We start from the raw sequence: 18640 nt of genomic DNA, 5'->3' as shown, positions 1-18640 counted from the left end.
GAAAAAATAATCTCACGTTAAAACAAATAACTGAAGCTAGAAACATTAAAACGTTGTTTCCCGAAAATATTGAATTGTGGACTTGTCGCTTTTTGTAATTGACGCCTCAACTGTCCTCTTAAATAGAGGACTAATTATTTTATTATCGTAGCTATAGGAGCAAGAACAGCGATTAAAATTTTATTTTTGGCTGAAGAAAGTAGTCATCGAAACATGCAACTCTTATCATTATGTATGCTGCCCTTGAAGAAGGCAGTATCTCGCAAAATTTGTGAAATTGAGCTATGAATGCCATCCGTTAGGTAATTTTGAAAGCTATATATTCTGTTCACTTTAAAATCAGAATTATCACTAAAATACCGTTAAAATCCTTAGTGAAAAAAAGGACATCTGCTAAAATAATACAAATTTCTTAGCAAAAAGCCAGTAATTGCACCTATTTATTGCAGTTACTGCTTGTTTATTATTACTTTATTAATTTGTATTTTAACATCTTACTAATAAAAATTTTCACCGTTCTTTATTAATTCACAGTACTAAAGTTGGAAAAAAACCACATTATGTGTGTCGGCGCGTTAAATCATTCAGCAGTTAACTTAAACTAAATTTTAATTATAGAAGCGCCGACTGTGGAGAAGCCCCCAGAGGTCAAATCGGGTGGGGGTCAATCGAAAGAATCCGACGGATCGGGCCCCTCCTTTGGAAGCAGCACGAGTGGGAGCGGAGGCTTGGACAACGGGGCGAGCACCGACAACAATCAGATCATCACAATTGCGGGGGCGGCAGTTGGAGGAGCTGTGCTGCTGGTCGCCGTCGGCCTTGTGCTGTTCTATCTCAAGAGACGGAAAGGTTTGTACAGCACTTTATTGATAACAAATGTCCAGTGGCGTCCCATGGGGGTAGGCAGATTGAGCGTCGCTTGGGGGCGGCAAATCGAGGAGAAATTTTAGTGTATATAGAAATAGCTAAAATTATTTTTTTACGCGTTGTAGGTACCAGTGGCGAAGGGTGGAGGTAGGCTGTTAAGATTCGCTATAAATAGTGCACACTAAACTTTTTTAGTCATATGTATTTGTTTTTATTGAACTAAGACTACAATTTACAGATGGTGTTAGTTAATTTTTAAAAATCAATTAAACCCTGCCTAAACGAAACCATAATAGTTTTGGTCTAATTTGGGCAAAACGACAAAATTGTGCACACTTTTTCATTCTTATTTTTTTTTTTTGATTGGATTAAAAATACATATTACACATATTGTTGGTTATTTTTTTTAATTCATTAAGCCCTGCCTAAACCAAACTATAATAAATAAAAAATATTATTCTATTTATAAAATATTCAAAGTTATGTATGATTTAATTGCATAATTTTAGATATTTTATAGATAGACATGTATTTTTTGACTATTATCTATTATGGCTTGGTTTCTCAGGGTTTAATTGAATTTTAAAAACTAACCAACACTATATGTAAATTGTAGTCTTATTTCAATGAAAACAAATATGTATGTCTGAAAAAGTTTAATGTGCACTGTTTATGGCGGATCTTAACAGCTTACCTCCACCCTTCGCCACTGGTAGGTACATAATAGCATAGTAAAAATGCTGTGAAAATAATAAATCTGTAAGTATATTGCTGAATGGTCCAAACCAAATGTGTCAGAAATATCAACCAAATAAGACCTCAGCTCTGGTGATTTGGGTAAATGTCTAACTTTTTTGGTTAAATTTAATTTTGTATGTTTTAGTGGTACCTACTTATATTTTTTGTTAGTAATGTATCCATACAACATATTTCTTAGATATTGGAGTCATGAAAGGATGACAAAAAATATTGTATAACAAATGGAGTGGCATTTTAGCGTTGCCTAGGGGCGGCATTTTGTCGAGGGACGTCACTGCAAGTGTCTACCACCGTCGTGTGGATTTATTACTTTGATAAATCTGGATAATCACCTAAAAATATCAATATTGATGTGGACACAAGCAGAATAGGTCAAACGAATTGAAGAATATTTAAGATCCAACATAAATAATAGAATAATAATTCACAAGATAAATTTTGTGAATTATTCGTTGAATAAAAGAAATAGTTTATTATATGCAATTTGTATTCTTAGTTCAATGAAAACAAATAAGTTTGTCTGACAATGTTTGGTGTCCACTACTTATGTCGGATCTCCTCAGCCTACCTTCGCTACTGAAGCATGGTAATCATTGTAACCGAAGCAGTGTCAATATTTAAAAAAAAACGGTACTGTTCGGTTAAAGCGGATACAGCGGAAAACGCATTTTGAAAATAGCCGATAAACTGGATTATTTGTTAGTTTGGGTTAGGTTAGGTTAGGTTTGGTTAGGTTAACCTAACAAATGAACTAGTTTATCGGCTATTTTCAAAATGCGTTTTCCGCTGTATCCACTTTAACCGAACAGTACCAAAAAATCATATCGTAGTACCCCGTTTTTTTTTTTTTTTTTTTTTTCGACCATGTCCGGTCCTAATAGGATCATATGGGCCGCCACAGAGTAGAGGGTTGTATTAACAGATTTTGTTTTTTACGAGAAATGGATGTCAGCCACTTGCTCAACCTATTAGGTCCATACCCTGACTCACACACAAATTGAAAAACAATATGTGTACTTGCCAGACGCAGGATTCGAACCTGAGACCCACGGCGTGATAGTCCAGCGCTTAAGCCACGCGGCCACTATGGGTGGACCCGTTTATATGTGCATGGATTAACTGCTAACAGTATGTATAATCGCAGACATAACAAGAAAAATACAAGTGTAAACACGTATTTAAGTTACGTTATAAGTTGCAAGATTGCATGCATGAATCAAAAAAGTTGACAATTTAATTTGTGTGTTATCAGAACCTCTGCAGTAGAATGATAGTGGCGAACCTGCCAGGAAAAAAACGAATTATAATATGCAAAATTCACAAATTTCACAACCTGTCAAATAGCACCGTACAATGACATCGCGTCTCGCTTACGCTTGATGAATGAGATTGTCGAGACAGTCAGCACTTTTATATGTAAACAGTTATCATCGCGATAGCTTAAAATACATACTATTGGTGCCTGTAAATCCATGCACCTGTACAGGCCACATAATGATAATCAGAAATCACCTTCACTATCAAATCAAAACTTTCACAATTTTAATAATTCTGTTTACAGATTGTGCCCCAGGGAAACCTGACGGCAGTAGTGCTGCGGGGGGCGGCGGAAATGCGGGGTCAGGCAGAGGTGAGAGAGGGGGAGGCGAGGAGATGTCAAACGGTGGCCTCCCATCCATGGCTGTCTCCCTTCCCCCTCACTCGCACACGCACTCGCACCAGCTGCTAGCTCCGTCCCCTTCCCCTGCCAAGCCGCCCATAACCATCACGGCAAATCCACTGCATCCAGAGGTTAGGTCCGTCTCGTTTTATTTTGCGTAACTTATCCGTTACTAATGATACTTATCAAAGTTGAGTTTTTATCATAATGATTATTTAACCCATTGACAGACAAATTTTTATTTATATAACTAATTTTAATTCAAATTGGTATTGAATTTGTCCATTTATTATTTATGTTTTAAGTAAACTACAGTCGAACTTGGTTATTACGAGGAAGATGGAACCGACTGAATTTGCTCGTTATAAGAATTACTCGTTATACCGTTATATAACATTTTTCACGCCACGTTCTAGAACAATGATACTCAACCTTTTTTTTCTTCGGGCCAAATACATATATTTGTAAAGTAACGCGGGCCGCATCACTACTGGTGTGACGAAAAAAATCATGAAACCCCCCCTTTTTTACAAAACATTTTTGAGATTTTAAAAATTATGCTTGTTTTTTAAATTAATCGTGTACAATAGCTACACTCTTATACCAGATCTGATGTGGACCATAATGACAATCCTCTTCGGGTGTCACTATCTGTGCGTCAAAGTCGAAACGAATCTCAAGATATACGAAATTCCTGATAATAGATGTGTTTCGGGCCGCACATAAAAGCTTAAAGGGCCGCAAGTTGAGTATCGCTGTTCTAGAACATAAAAAATCTGAAAACCATCGTAAAAATCCCCGAAACAAGCATTGCACTCATAAACTACAAAAGAAGTAATTATTGTAATGAAGTTCTGAGCCGCCGGCGCTAGTAGGTACCTACTGACTTTACAATTAAAATTTTTTACAATGCAATTTCAACCATATGCGTGGATACTTTTTCAATGTTGTCGGCGAAAACACCAATTGGGTACTTAGACACTTAATTAGTGTCATAAACTTAATCCGATCCCGGCGGCATCGGTCTAGTTAACTGCCCGGTTGGATTTTATTGCTTAGGGTCGAAAATGTTGTTTTTAAACGATCGACACATTAACAGTTTTGCTCGGTATACCCGAGAAGTAGCTCGTTATAAAAGTGAATAAATGTATGGAGAAAATCATAAACTAAAATGCCCTAAAATGTTTCCTCATTACATCCGAGATCTTGCTATTTCTGTGATCGTAATAACTGAGTTCGACGTACACGATTTTGCCAGTCTATATGCAGTGGTTACAAAAATAGTATTAGAAAAAGGTACTTTGTGTAATTATTTTAAAATGTGTAAAGGCCTTTGTACACAAAAAAGATTTTGTTGGAAAAAAAGGGCCCTCAACTAACTCAGTTAGAATAAATTTAGTTTTATTACAAAGCATATGTTACTGTCTAGTAACTATGCAATCATAATAATAATTCTAACACTGCTTAATTTCTGTCCGCAGGATGAGAATGTAGACATGGAACTGTCGTACATGTCGGCGCAGAACAACAACTGCTCATCTCCGTCGCCCTCGCCGTCCGCCACCCCATCTCCGCGCACCTCTGCCGACCCTCTTTCCTGCCAGCAGCAGTTCCGCAAGCAAAATCCTCTCAAGCAGAACCCACTGCCCCCACGCCTCTCAGTAAGAGAGAACTACGTCTGAACAACAATAAACATTCGCTGTGATTATGAAAAGTGGAATATTTTCAGCAGAGCGACATGTCAAAGTACAATCCCGTCATTCTATCACTCCATTGCACTGCAAGGATGCATTTCTTTAATTGCCATGTCAGAATCGGCATTGAAACCTCAGCCAAACGAGTGTGCCTATAGATAAACGAGGCAAAAACAAAGTATATGCCAGTCTCTACGCCACGAGAAACCAAACTTAAATTGGATATCGTCGCGTACAAGTCTGATTCAGTCAACATTTTAATCTATCGCCATATTGAAATCACAGAGAGCATAAACAAGATAGATACTGTTGGTGAACAATCGCTTCTTCGATCTATTAAGGCATTTTATGTCCCAATGTCTATCCTGCCAAACTACAAACACGCTTTACAAGAGTTACTTGTAAAGCCTATACTTGCTTACATGTTGAAAACCTGCAAAATGAACAAGCCTTGAAGATTTTTTTAAAAAAACTTCTTCACTGTGTTTATGGGCAAATTAGTGATGCAGAGTTTAATGGGAGTTGAATTTAAACAGATTTTCTGTTTATAAATATTGGTATGCGGAGATTGTGGATTGTTTAAAGATCCAGCGCATCTATTCTATGCACAAGACTGCTATCCGCAGCTATCGAGGGTAATTTTTCATATGTTTGTATCGAAGTATTATAATTCTTACAAAAACTTAGCCGTCAAAACTGTCTGTCTCGCTCTAAAATTTAGCACACACAAGAGAGGTGCTGTTAAAACATAGCACGTATTGTCACAATTACAACTAACTTATTGTAATTGTTACAATAAGTGCTAATACTTCGATACAAAAATATGAAAAGCTACCCTCGATAGCTGCCGATAGCAGTCTTGTGTATAGAATAGATGCGCAGGAACCTCTGAATGATGAAAACACCAGAGGACTGAGGGGAGTGGATGAAGTCTTGTTACGCATGACAATAATTTTGTTCGGAAGATTGTAATAATATTTATAAAATATTAACACGGATATATTATAATGGCAGCTATAAGCATATGTAATAAGAATACATAATACAATAACCGTTTATATAAAAGATGGATAAAGATTTGTTTTATTGAACGGACTATTAAAAGTGTAATGGACCAAAAGTGACGATGTATTCATAAATTAATAATAAATGACTGTGAGTTCTGTGACAAAAGTGCCTAAATTAAATCGACGATAACATAATATTACAAATTAGTGTATCTCAAAAGGAAACTATCTCTTTTATTTATTTTACAAACAATTATTAATAAAATGTCGTTACTGTGCTAATGCATATTACTATTAGATTATTATTTTTATTTAATTAATTGAATACGGTTCGGAATTTAATTAACTGTGTTTGAAACGGCGAGCGATTGTCAACTATTTTAAAGTATGCGTTGTGTAAATAAATCAATACTGTAGATCTTGGGTCTAAATCGTATTCATGTGAATATGAACAGTTTTGAAGAATTGTAATGAATGTGGGTTGTAATATTTCTGACAAAGTAATTATGACAAAAAACTAACAATTCTAATGTCCTAAATAAGGTTTTAAATGAAGTTTTCTGTAGAGCTTGTGATAAAAAAGTTTTCAAACAACTTCTGACATTAAGAAAATATATCGACACCTACGTAAAAGGTCGGAACTTTTTGGCTATTTTGTTTTAATTGACTTTATTACGATTCCAGAATTTAACTTAACGTTGTGGTGTCATTAAAATTTACTGAAAAGTTACCATTTTGCAGTTCTGATCAAACGTTTCTCAGTTTTTTACAACAATATATATCATGACAGATAACCATGTTAATTCAAAATTCAAGAAGCCAAAATTTCTAAATAAATTCGAATTAAGAATTGTGTGTAACTTTTGTTTCATAAAATAAATAGCCCATTTACACGTGCATGAATTTACTGCTGACAGTACGTATTATCGCGGCCATAACAATAAAATGCACGAGTTAACACATATTATTATCGTAAGTTGGAAGATTGCTTTGCATGGATCAAAAAACTTCAGCAGCTTCTGAATTTTTACGCGATATCTGGCGAACCTGCTGGGATAAACACAAACTACACTGCACAGAACATTTTGACGTATACTAATCAGATAGCACCTTACGATCACAATGACACGTCTCGCTTACGTTTGAAGAATGAGATTGGCAGAACAGTCAGCACTTTTACATGTAAACAGTTACAGTAAAACCTCGTTAATAAGAACACTGATAATTCGAAATTCGCTGTAATTCGAAATTTTTGTAAAAAAAAAGTCCCTTGAACATTATTTTCATATAAAACCATACCTTTAATTCGAATTTCGTAATTCGGAATGATTTCAGAGTCCTGGCATATAAAAATATTCAATAAATCGTAATAAAGTACACTATTTCATGAGCCAGTCATTGAAAATTGTGACAGACTTTAGAGGCACAACTGCACTCCACTCAAAGGAAAAACAATAACTCACATGTTTCAGGGCTGTAGGTATTTAATTATTGATCATATAGTTTTACTGAGAACCAATGCCAAACAATTGTGTTGACAAATAATTGGAAAAATAAAAAATATTTCGTATTTTTCTATAATTCTAGCTAAGTAGCAATGACATTATTAATGGACAACGCACTCAATACAGTAGCTAGCAAGTAAATTCGCCCATAGCAACATTCGCACAAGGATTGGTAGACGTCGCGCAATTTCCATTATGCGATATCACGCATCGGGAATTTATAGCAATATCACCTTTATTGTAATAGCGTTAGAATAGTGTTTCTAGTGTCAATGTTCATTTGAGCGAACCCGTTCGAACCGAACCATTCGGCAGACCCGACAAAAAGCATTGGGAATTTATAGCAATATCACCTTTATTGTAATGGCGTTAGAACAGATTATGCCATTCGGCAGACCCGACAAAAAAGTGAGTGTCATTTTTTTCCCCAGATACTTCGTCCATATTAATGTCATTGCTAAGTAGGTACTTGGTAACTTCAATTTATGGATTAATGACACATGGTATTTACATAGATTTTAATTTGAAACAATTGTATCGGAAATTTGGTAGGCACATCTATGATCCGAAACGAAATTAATGAAAATCCAAAAAATTTAATTCCATAATTCGTAATTTTTTTTCGATTTTTGGTCCCATGGAATTCGTATTAACGAGGTTCTACTGTATTATCATGATAGTTTAATTTACACCCTACATATTGGTGCCAGTGAATCCGTGCATGCGTACATAATTGTATCATAATATATTTCAACCTTGTCTATAGTGTATTGTCTATGATGAATTTACTTTGTCAAAAAAATTACGATTGCCAATGATGTTTAAGTGGAGCTCGAATATTGTTTTCCGTCCTCTAAAAATAATAATTATGATTAGTTCACTAAGCACGATTGTACACTAGTAGGAAATTTAGTTGACTTAGGACTGATGAATTGTAAAACGACTGAAGTGTTTTGTATTGCATAATATGAATCGACTTGCTCGGTAAAAACAAATCGACTCAGTTATTGAAATGTTAATTTTACTTGCTCTTTTTATAACCAATGAATGTACTTAATAATTATAACAAAATGTAATATAAAATAAGTATGAATCAAATTATAAATATGAATGAAAAATGAAACAATTTAAAATAATCTACATCATCATAAACGTTATCATAAACCGTCGTCGTCGTCGTCATCATAAACCAACTGAAATTTTGATTTTTTTGTAGTTAGAAAAGATTAAAATTCAATTTAACAATAATTAAAGACCACATCGACTGCGGAAAGGAAAAAGGGCGTAATTCACACAAAACAAATTTTACATAACAAGTTTTTGTTATGGTTTTCAGCCAAAGTTAAAATACAATATAGACATAACCTTAAAATGCATGATAATTTGGTTTTTATATCATTAATCCGATATTATTGAGTTACTTAATTAAAAAAAACCAACAAAAATGATGGTTAAGTCGTTTTTCCCACGTTACTTCCTACTTTTTTTTTAATTGCTCGTTAAATTTAGATAATAAGTCGGCATTTGCAGCTTACATTCTTCGGACACAATGTGTATTTAGTCATATACATTATTATGCAATAAAACATATTTTGAACCAACTGAGAGTTACGCCCCTTTTCCTTTCTACAGTCGACATGCAAAGAATCACGATATTGACATTTTGAGTGAATCTAAATTTTAGTCACAACACGCAGCGGCGCGAAGAATCCTTGTCGCTCGCCAGTAAATTGTATTTAGCGGCCTTCCGAAATGCTAGAATTCAGTCATATTGAAGAACGGTTAGGCCAGTTTAAAACTCTGTTAAGTCATCTTTATTACAAGGCGGACCCACGTCCAATGTCGCTTTTTCACTCTCAATTTAATTAGGCAAGTCTGCACATTCTACAAGATGACATTGTTTAGAATGATATATTTGCTTGTGGTCTTAATTGGTTGCCATTAGTTTGACAGGACATAACTCCTCAAGAACGGAAGATCTCCAACTATCTTTAATCGTCGTAAAGCCCATTATAATGTGAAACTAAAATTATTACAAATTGACTGTCCGAATTCCTGTTGTAATTTTAAATGCATTGACATAATATTTTTTTAATGTAATTTTTATTCTGTTATACTATGCAACAAACAAATCAATAATTGTTATTTTTTATACAATGCATAATTTTTATCGTTTTTTATTACTTGTTGCCATGGTAAAAATTATCAGTTTATTGTGATCAGTGCAAAATATTTTTCACATGGTCAAGCATAATAGAAAAATACTAAATATGGCTGAACGCACGCAGACATAACCGGTAATCACAGCCACACACAACGTTACTATGTTGAACCCGTGTTACGTACTGTGGGCAATAGCTGAGTTCTCAGTTAAGATGCTGATTGTGTTTGTGTTGGGTCAAAATGTACTAAATTCATAATATTGCCATAATACATCTACATAATAAGAATAAAATTAATCAAATGAATTGATTGCAGTTTTGTTAATATTCAAGTTTCTTTTTTGAAAAAAGAACTTGATTTCTAGCATAATATTCATTCTGCATCACGAGTTGCCATATTAAAAAAAAAATCAACAATTTCATTATTATGACAAGACATGGATGTTTCCTAATCGAATTTATTGTATATTAATTAATAAGTCTAATAATAAAAAATAAGCCAATTTACTTGCCAGTTTTTTGTTTATAAATCACAAAAATACAGAGGATAATTTAAAGAATTAGTCTTATAAAAAATTTCACACTTGACTGTCAAAATGGCTACCATGATAGGTAATAAAATAATTATAATTAGACTTTTTAAAACCTGTCTTGTAACCTCTTGAGAGTTTTATCAAACTTATGATTGCCAATTTTATTCCACATATTTTAGAGCTGGATTAACAAACTAATTACATATGTAACCATAGTTACTAATGTTGTTGGTTTTCTTCTATTTTATTTAACCGGTTAAGTGCCCAAAGCGTCTTTGGACGCCCTAATTACACCAATTCTTATGTTAATTACTATCAATTAACTAATTGCGGCATAGAAAGGATTAACCGTTGATGTTAAGTAATTAATTCAACAATGAGTATTATAATTATACAATAGAATCTTTACGTGTGGTTCGAGGGGGTTATCGGAGACATATAGTGACAGAATAATGAGACTTGCAGTTAAATTTACCTTTGACACAGCATACATATTAGAATTAATGGGAACAATACCCAACAGGTGTGTAACAGGCAACCGATCTCAAGTGTAAGAATATGGGATAAGTTTAAAACATGTCAAACACAAGAATACGTCATTCTAAGCTTGTCCTTCGTTCTGACAACTGCTCTCGGCTTATGCTCTGACGCTCATTTAATATTTCTGTATTTTAAGGTTGCAACACATCTATAATGTGTGTTTCATTTTCATAGGACACTTACACATTCAACACCCTGCATCAAAATGTAGTGTATGGGGTACTTATAGTCCATCTGAATTCTATTTATTAATCTGTTCTTTATTGCAGATGGGGTATTATTAATTATACCGGACAATTTCAAATGAAATTAGGTACTACATAAACTTGAAACTTCAATAATATTGTTTATAAAACCATCCCAAAATTGACTTGAAAATATCATCACAATATGTACTACAAAGTCAATATAAATAAAACATATTTTTTAGTTTCTACTGGAAATATTTAATGTTTTTGTAATGAATTAAATACATTAATAATACAATTAATTTTGAAAAGGTTGCTATGCATCCATTGATATAAATGATCATAAAAAAATAACTAAATTTTATCATAAAAGGAGCAATGGCTTTTTTTTTTTAAATTAATGTAATTTTTCAGTATGTAAATAATATTTAATTGTATGTCTCGTAGTGCTGTCACTAGATGTCTCTAGTATCTTATACACCCCCTCCCTCAAGCTAAAATTTCTTATGGCCAAATGCATAGTAATATCGTCGCTGTAGATGTCAAGGGAGCCAGTCCACAAAATCATAATATTGAGAAACAGGCACTCAAAGATTTTGTGTGACAAAAAAAGTAACATTTTTTTATTGAACTTTTTTGTTTTTAAAGATACCTATAACGGTGAAACTTTCAACATAGAATATACTTTGTGGTGTGATCTTTTTATTATTTTATACAAATAACTAAATGTAAAAAATGTAGTCAAAAGAGTTTTGTGGCTTAAATCCATTGACCACTGCCATCTTTGATGATTTTAAAATGTTTTTGTGTACTTTACTCATTTTCGCCAAATTTGTGGCTTGGCTTCCTTGACATCTACGGCGACGATATATAAGTGGGTTAAAAACATAACACATGAGCTTGAAGTTCAATGGTTTTGACTAAATATGACATCGAGCGACAGAAAACGATGTAATAGACTTTTAACGGTAATAATAATTAAATTTACTTTATGTAATGTAAAGTTATGTTGTTCCATTATAGTTACGCGTTTATGGCATTCATATATTAAAAAAATAATTTTGAAAAACCTCAAAAACATATCTATTAGATGAATCCTAAATAAAAGTTGGACCGAGTAAGATCTAAACTCACGTCTTTCACTGTCAATATAATTACATGATGATGTTATAACTACCTTAATATGCGGTAATAAAGTCTATCTACATTTACCAGTAAACTGGTTTACCAAAAATCAGTAATACATGCTCCATTGATATACTACTAGATGAGCAGTTCCCATACAAGTGTCATTTTAAAAATGTACCACATAAGATCTAACGAATATCGTCTTATAATATTTCCTTGTAGGTATAATGCGTTAAGACCGTTAACATAGATTCCCGAATTTCACCCATATTGCCCTGGCTGTAAAACTAAATTTGCGTTCTTGGAATAGTGAACCTAAGGGTGCTGCAATGCAAAACAGACAGAGCAAGTCGTCATGCGTTGACTATTAGTTAGAGTAAGATGCAAGCTAGACCGGGCTTACTCAGTAAGTTTTAACAAAGGCCGACTCGCTGAAAATCGGGCGTCATTTTAAGAAGCATATGATTCATCCAGTAGTATATCAATGACATGCTCATATGAAAATTAAAAAAATATTTTAATAATTTACGGAATATTGTAATTGTAAAAATGACAATAACTTTAACAACTAAAGTGATTTGATAATACGAGGGTGGGTCAATAATTCCTTAGAAAAAAGCATTAAAACAGGTTTTATTTTTGTATTTTTTTTTTATTTCTCAACATAATTTCCTTGGAGCTCAATACACTTGGTTAGACGTTTCTCAATTTTTTTTAAACCGTCAGAAAAATAAGTTTTCGGAAGGTCCTCAAAATAAGCATTTGTCCGATCGATGACTTCTTCATTTGAAAAAAAACGTTGTCCACTTAGCCATTTTTTTAAGTTTGGGAAAAGGAAAAAGTCACTGGGGGCTAAATCTGGCGAATACGGTGGGTGGTCGACCAATTCGAACTTCAATTCTTCAATTTTAGCCATTGATCGTAAACATGTGTGAACACGGGCATTGTCCTGATGAAAGAGGATTTTTTTCCTGTTTAAATGAGGCCGTTTTTCTTCAATTTTGTTTTTTAGCTGGTCCAATAAAGATGCATAATAATCCCCTGTTATTGTTTTTCCTTTTTCCAAATAGTCAACGAAAATAATTTCACGTGCATCCCAAAATACAGTAGCCATAACCTTGCCAGCTGATTTTACGGTTTTCGCCTTCTTTGGACATGGTTTGCCTTCGCAATCCACTGCTTTGACTGTTCTTTCGTCTCGGGAGTATAGTGGTGTATCCATGTTTCATCTACAGTCACAAAGCGAAGAAAAAATTCATCCGGATTGCGTTGCATGAGCGACAACAGGGCTTTAGAGGCCACCACCCTACTGCGTTTATTGTCGACTGTGAGCAAACGCGGCACCCATCTTGCAAAAATATTTTTCATGCCCAATTTGTCATGTAAAATAGAAATGACGCTACCTTTTGAGATCCCTGTAACCTCAATTATCTCACTCAACTTTAATCTTCGGTCACTTAACACCATATCGTGGATTTTATTGATCATTTCTGGTGTAGTCACCTCTACAGGACGTCCTGAGAGTGGTTCATCCTTTGTTGATGTATGACCACGTTTAAATTCATTTAACCAGTTATAAATAGTTGCAAGTGAAGGAGCAGATATGCCGTGAACTAAATCCAACTGATTTTTTATTTCCTTTGCTGTTAACCCTTTTATATTAAAATGTTTAATAACAACTCTAAACTCAATTTTCTCCATTTTCCATTTTTCCATTTTCCACAAGCAAATTTTTTTTTTAAATGTAAGAGAAACACACAACAACCCGACCAATCTGATTGAAACTTCGCAGCATACTGAATCGGTAGTGCCGCTGCATGAAAACAAACCGCTTGCAGTACTAGTCGCGCCACCTGTCGGCTTTTCTAAGGACTTATTGACCCACCCTCGTATGTTAGTAGTTGTTTAGCTAAATTATCATCTATGCATTGGGCCTGTAGACTTTGACTTAATTCCCTTTTTGAGTGATACATTTACTCACTGTATCGTATGTTCAAGTATTACCAGCCGATTTTGAATAGTACCATGCAATTAGGTACAGTTCAATAAATAACACATATAGGCAATTACGAAAGTGCATGTAATATAGTTGAATTTCAACTGTATTAGTAGTTGTATGTATGGAGACGTTTATGAATGATGAATTTATATTTTATGAATGGCAAAAAAATATTAATATTACTACAATGTGTTTAATTAAGAAAAAATGTTTAGGCTGTGTTCAAAAATAAAATTATAATTAATTATTTAAAAGACTAACTTTTGTAGAAATTTTATTATTGTATTTTTTTGTAAGTTTCGTCCGAAGGTGAAATGTGAAAAAAAAATAAAATACAAATTTATAAAAGAGTTGTTTCTATAAATCCACACACCCCTATATATTCTAGTCACTTCCGATCCACCCTTCATCCTTCCGACCATGTCCGATCCTAATAGTATCATATGGGCCTCCACAGAGTAGAGGTTTGTATTAACAGATTTTGTTTTTTTTTTTTTACGAGAAATGGATGTCAGCCACTTGCTCAACCTATTAGGTCCATACCCTGACTCATACACAAATTAAAAAACAATATGTGTACTTGCCAGACCCAGAATTCGAACCTGGGACCCACTGTGTGATTGTCCAACGCTTAAGCCGCGCGGCCACCGTGGTCGCTTCATCCTTCAATACAACAAAAACTTATCGCTCATTCGGTGAAGCTAAATCAGAGGTTTAACTTTTTCGCTGCATTCATGAAGACATTCTTATAGCGCCTGTACATTTGCATGGATTACCTTCCACCAACACCCACGGTGGCCGCGCGGCATAAGCGTTGGACTATCACGCTGTGGGTCTCTGGTTCGAATCCTGGGTCTGGCAAGTACACATTGTTTTTCAGTTTGTGTGTGAGTCAGGGTATGGACCTAATAGGTTGAGCAAATGGCTGACATCCATTTATCGTAAAAAACAAAATCTGTTAATACAAACCTCTACTCTGTGGAGGTCCATATGATCCTATTAGGATCGGACATGGTAAAAAAAAAAAAAAAAAAGTGAGTATTTTAAACTATCGCGATAATAACTGTTTACAAGTAAAAGTGCTGACTATCTCGCCAGTCTCATTCTTCAAAAGTAAGTGGTACGCGATGTTATTGTTTGACTATTCGACAGGTCGTGAAAATCGGTTAACCTCGGAATGAGTCTGCACGGTGTAGTTGGTTTTTTTAACGGCAGGTTCGTTACTATCGTTCTACTGTGCAGGCGTAGATATTGCACGGTCCAATTGTCACGTGAAAATTTAGAAGCTTCTGAACTTTTTTGATTCATGCATGCAATTTGCACGATTTTGCACGTGCATTTTTTGTTATTGCCGCGGTAATACATACTGTCAGCAGCAAATCCATGGACATGTAAATGGGGTATTATACTTTGTTTACACGTGCATGGATTTACTTGTTACAACAAGAAAATGCATGTCAGTAAAAATCTCGAGGTTGAATTTTCACATGATCACAATTTACTTTGTCCGATATGGATAAATAATCTACTAATATTTATAAATTACAAGCTGAAGTACCCGGCTTCGCTCAGGGTCGCTTCGTGGATACATTTATTTTAGATATTTAAAAAATAATAAAAAGTAATTATCTTTTTAATATTAAAATATCTGTATAATTCAATATGGCAATATGAAAATAATTCTAATAGGAGTAAAGGTCAAACAAAAGAACACTAAATAAAACGAATCCAAAATATGCAAACGTTATTAACATGTAGTAAAAAATCCAAAATTGGATGGAACAAACAAACAAGAAACTTTGTATATTATTTAATACTAATTTAGAAACCTTCGCAGGTGTGCGCACAACTGACAAAAGTTTCATCGGATTAATGGTATAGGAACGCATACGAATAGAAAAAGAAGATTGTTTTCTAATTCAGAAATCTTCGCGGGCGTGCGCACGACAACTCACCAAAGTGTCATTGCAATCGGATGAATGGTATAGGAACGCATACGAATAGAAGAGAAGAAGATGGTTGTACTAATTCAGAAACCTTTGCGGGCGTGCGCACAACAACTGATCAAAATTTCATCGCAATCGGATGAATGGTATAAGAACGCATACGAATAGAATAGAAGAAAAAGAAGATGAAAATGGTTGTACCAATTCAGAAACCTTTGCGGGCGTGAGAACAACAGTTGATCAAACTTTCATTGCAATCGGATGAATGGTATAGAAACGCATACAAATAGAAGAAGATGGAATAGAAGAAGCATAAGATGGTTGTACTAATTCAGAAACTTTCGCGGGTGTTGGCACAATTACTGACGAAAGTTTTATTGCAATCGGATGAATGGAATATGAACGCATACGAATAGAAGAAGAAGATGGTTGTACTAATTCAGAAGCCTTCGCGGGTGTTACTATAACAACTGACGAAGGTTTTATCCTAATCGGATGAATGGTATAGGAACCATACGAATAAAAGAAGATATAATGAAGAAGAAGATGGTTATACTAATTCAGAAACCTTTGCGGGCATGCGCACAACAACTGATCAAAATTTCATCGCAATCGGATGAATGGTATAAGAACACATACGAAAAGAAGAAGATAGAATAGAAGAAAAAGATGAAGATAATAGTTGTACCAATTTAGAAACCTTTGCGGCCGTGAGCACAACGCTTGATCAAAATTTCATTGTAATCGGACGAATGGTATAGGAACCATACAAATAAAAGAAGATATAATGAAGACGAAGAAGAAGATGGTTGTACTAATTCAGAAACCTTCGCGGGTGTGGGCATAACAACTGAAGAAAGTTTCATTGCAATCGGATGAATGAGGAATCATACGAATAAAAGGAGATATAACGCAGATTAAAAAGAAGAATATGGTTGTACTAATTCAGAAACCATCGCGGGTATTGGCACAACAACTGACGAAAGTTTCATTGCAATCGGATAAATGGAATAGTAACGTATACCAAAAAAATGAAGAATAAGAAGTTGGTTGTACTAATTCAGAAACCTTCGCGGGTGTTGGCACAACAACTGACGAAAGTTTCATGGCAATCGAATGAATGGTATAGGTACTATATGAATAAATGAAGATAGAATGAAGAACAAGATGGTTTTTCTAATTCAGAAACCTTTGCGGGCATGCGCACAACAACTGATCAAAATTTCATCGCAATCGGATGAATGGTATAAGAACACATACGAAAAGAAGAAGATAGAATAGAAGAATAAGATGAAGATAATAGTTGTACCAATTCAGAAACCTTTGCGGGCGTGAGCACAACACTTGATCAAAATTTCATTGTAATCGGACGAATGGTATAGGAACCATACAAATAAAAGAAGATATAATGAAGACGAAGAAGAAGATGGTTTTACTAATTCAGAAACCTTCGCGGGTGTTGGCACAACAACTGACGAAAGTTTCATTGCAATCGAATGAATGGTATAGGTACTATATGAATAAATGAAGATAGAATGAAGAAGAAGATGAATGCACTAAATCAGAAACCTTTACGGGTGTTACCACAACAACTGACGAAGGTTTTATCGCAATCGGATAAATGGTATAGGAACCATACGAATAAAAGAAGATAGAATGAAGAAGAAGATGGTTGTACTAATTCAGAAACCTTTGCGGGTGTTACCACAACAACTGACGAAGGTTTCATCGCAATCGGATGAATGGTATAGGAACCATACGAATAAAAGAAGATATAATGAAGAAGAAGAAGATAGTTTTTCTAATTTAGAAACCTTTGCGGGTGTGCGTACAATAACTGACGAAAGTTTCGTCGCAATCGTATGAATGGTATAGGAACCATACGAATAAAAGAAAATAGAATGAAGAAGAAGGTGATGATTTTTCTAATTCAGAAACCTTCGCGGGTGTGCATACAACCACTTACCAAAATTTCATTGCAATCGGATGAATGGTACAGGAACGCATACGGGACAGACAGACAGACACAGACAGACATTCATTCATATTTATATATAAGATATAGCCTATACCTACTCTTCGCGCAAGTGCAAGCAATAAGTTGACAAAGTTTTATCGCAATCGGATGAACGGTATGGCAGCGCATAAAACATGAACAAACAAACAAATATTAATTTTTATATATAAGATTTAGAATTTTTAGTTAATTTTTACTGGTAATAAAAAATAAACACAGGCCGTGTCTTTCAAAGAAGACTTTGGAGTAAACCCTGCGAATTATCATTTCAAACATGTACTGGATATTGATTTATTATGTAAAAATATGCAATCACACCCCTCTCATTAAATTGTTTTATAGGCTGTAGCTGTAATAAATTTGAAGTTAATTTTTTTTTAATTTTTGGTTTACAAGCAAGTAAATGAATAATGTTCTATTATTTTTAATAAAAATGTACCTATAATAACAATTAATGTTAAATAAAGTACCTACTGTTGGTCACTAAAAACTAAATTTTTTGGGGAGGGGAGCCTTGGACTTTTTTTCTGATTTCGGGGGCCATGGTATGAAAAAGTTTGAGAAGCACTGCTCTACGTTACCAAAACCGCTACTGTTGGCACGTAAACATAATAATAAGTTTAGATTAGCATCCG

The 18640-nt window shown here is 34.3% G+C and overlaps 1 protein-coding gene across 4 annotated transcripts in view; it reads left to right on the top strand.

Annotated features, from left to right (window-relative positions):
- Nucleotides 1–7526, top strand: part of LOC147070707 (interference hedgehog-like) — a 127835-nt gene extending 120309 nt beyond the window's left edge. For 3 of the 4 annotated variants that reach the window (XM_085948896.1, XM_085948895.1, XM_085948894.1), the window contains exons 14-16: nucleotides 619–849; nucleotides 3188–3417; nucleotides 4768–7526. In XM_085948896.1, coding sequence (XP_085805022.1) covers nucleotides 619–849; nucleotides 3188–3417; nucleotides 4768–4968 — 662 coding nt within the window. In that variant the 3' untranslated portion in view covers nucleotides 4969–7526. Of the gene's footprint in view, nucleotides 1–618; nucleotides 850–3187; nucleotides 3423–4767 lie in introns of all 4 variants that reach the window. The other variant, XM_085948897.1, reaches the window with a different exon arrangement.
- The last annotated feature ends 11114 nt before the right edge of the window (nucleotides 7527–18640 follow it).

The sequence above is a fragment of the Rhyacophila brunnea genome, unplaced genomic scaffold, assembly GCF_057557595.1.
Source record: "Rhyacophila brunnea isolate RB1 unplaced genomic scaffold, BYU_Rbru_1.0 scaffold_21, whole genome shotgun sequence".
Lineage (NCBI taxonomy): Eukaryota > Metazoa > Arthropoda > Insecta > Trichoptera > Rhyacophilidae > Rhyacophila > Rhyacophila brunnea.
This window is presented reverse-complemented; position numbering and strand designations above follow the sequence as displayed.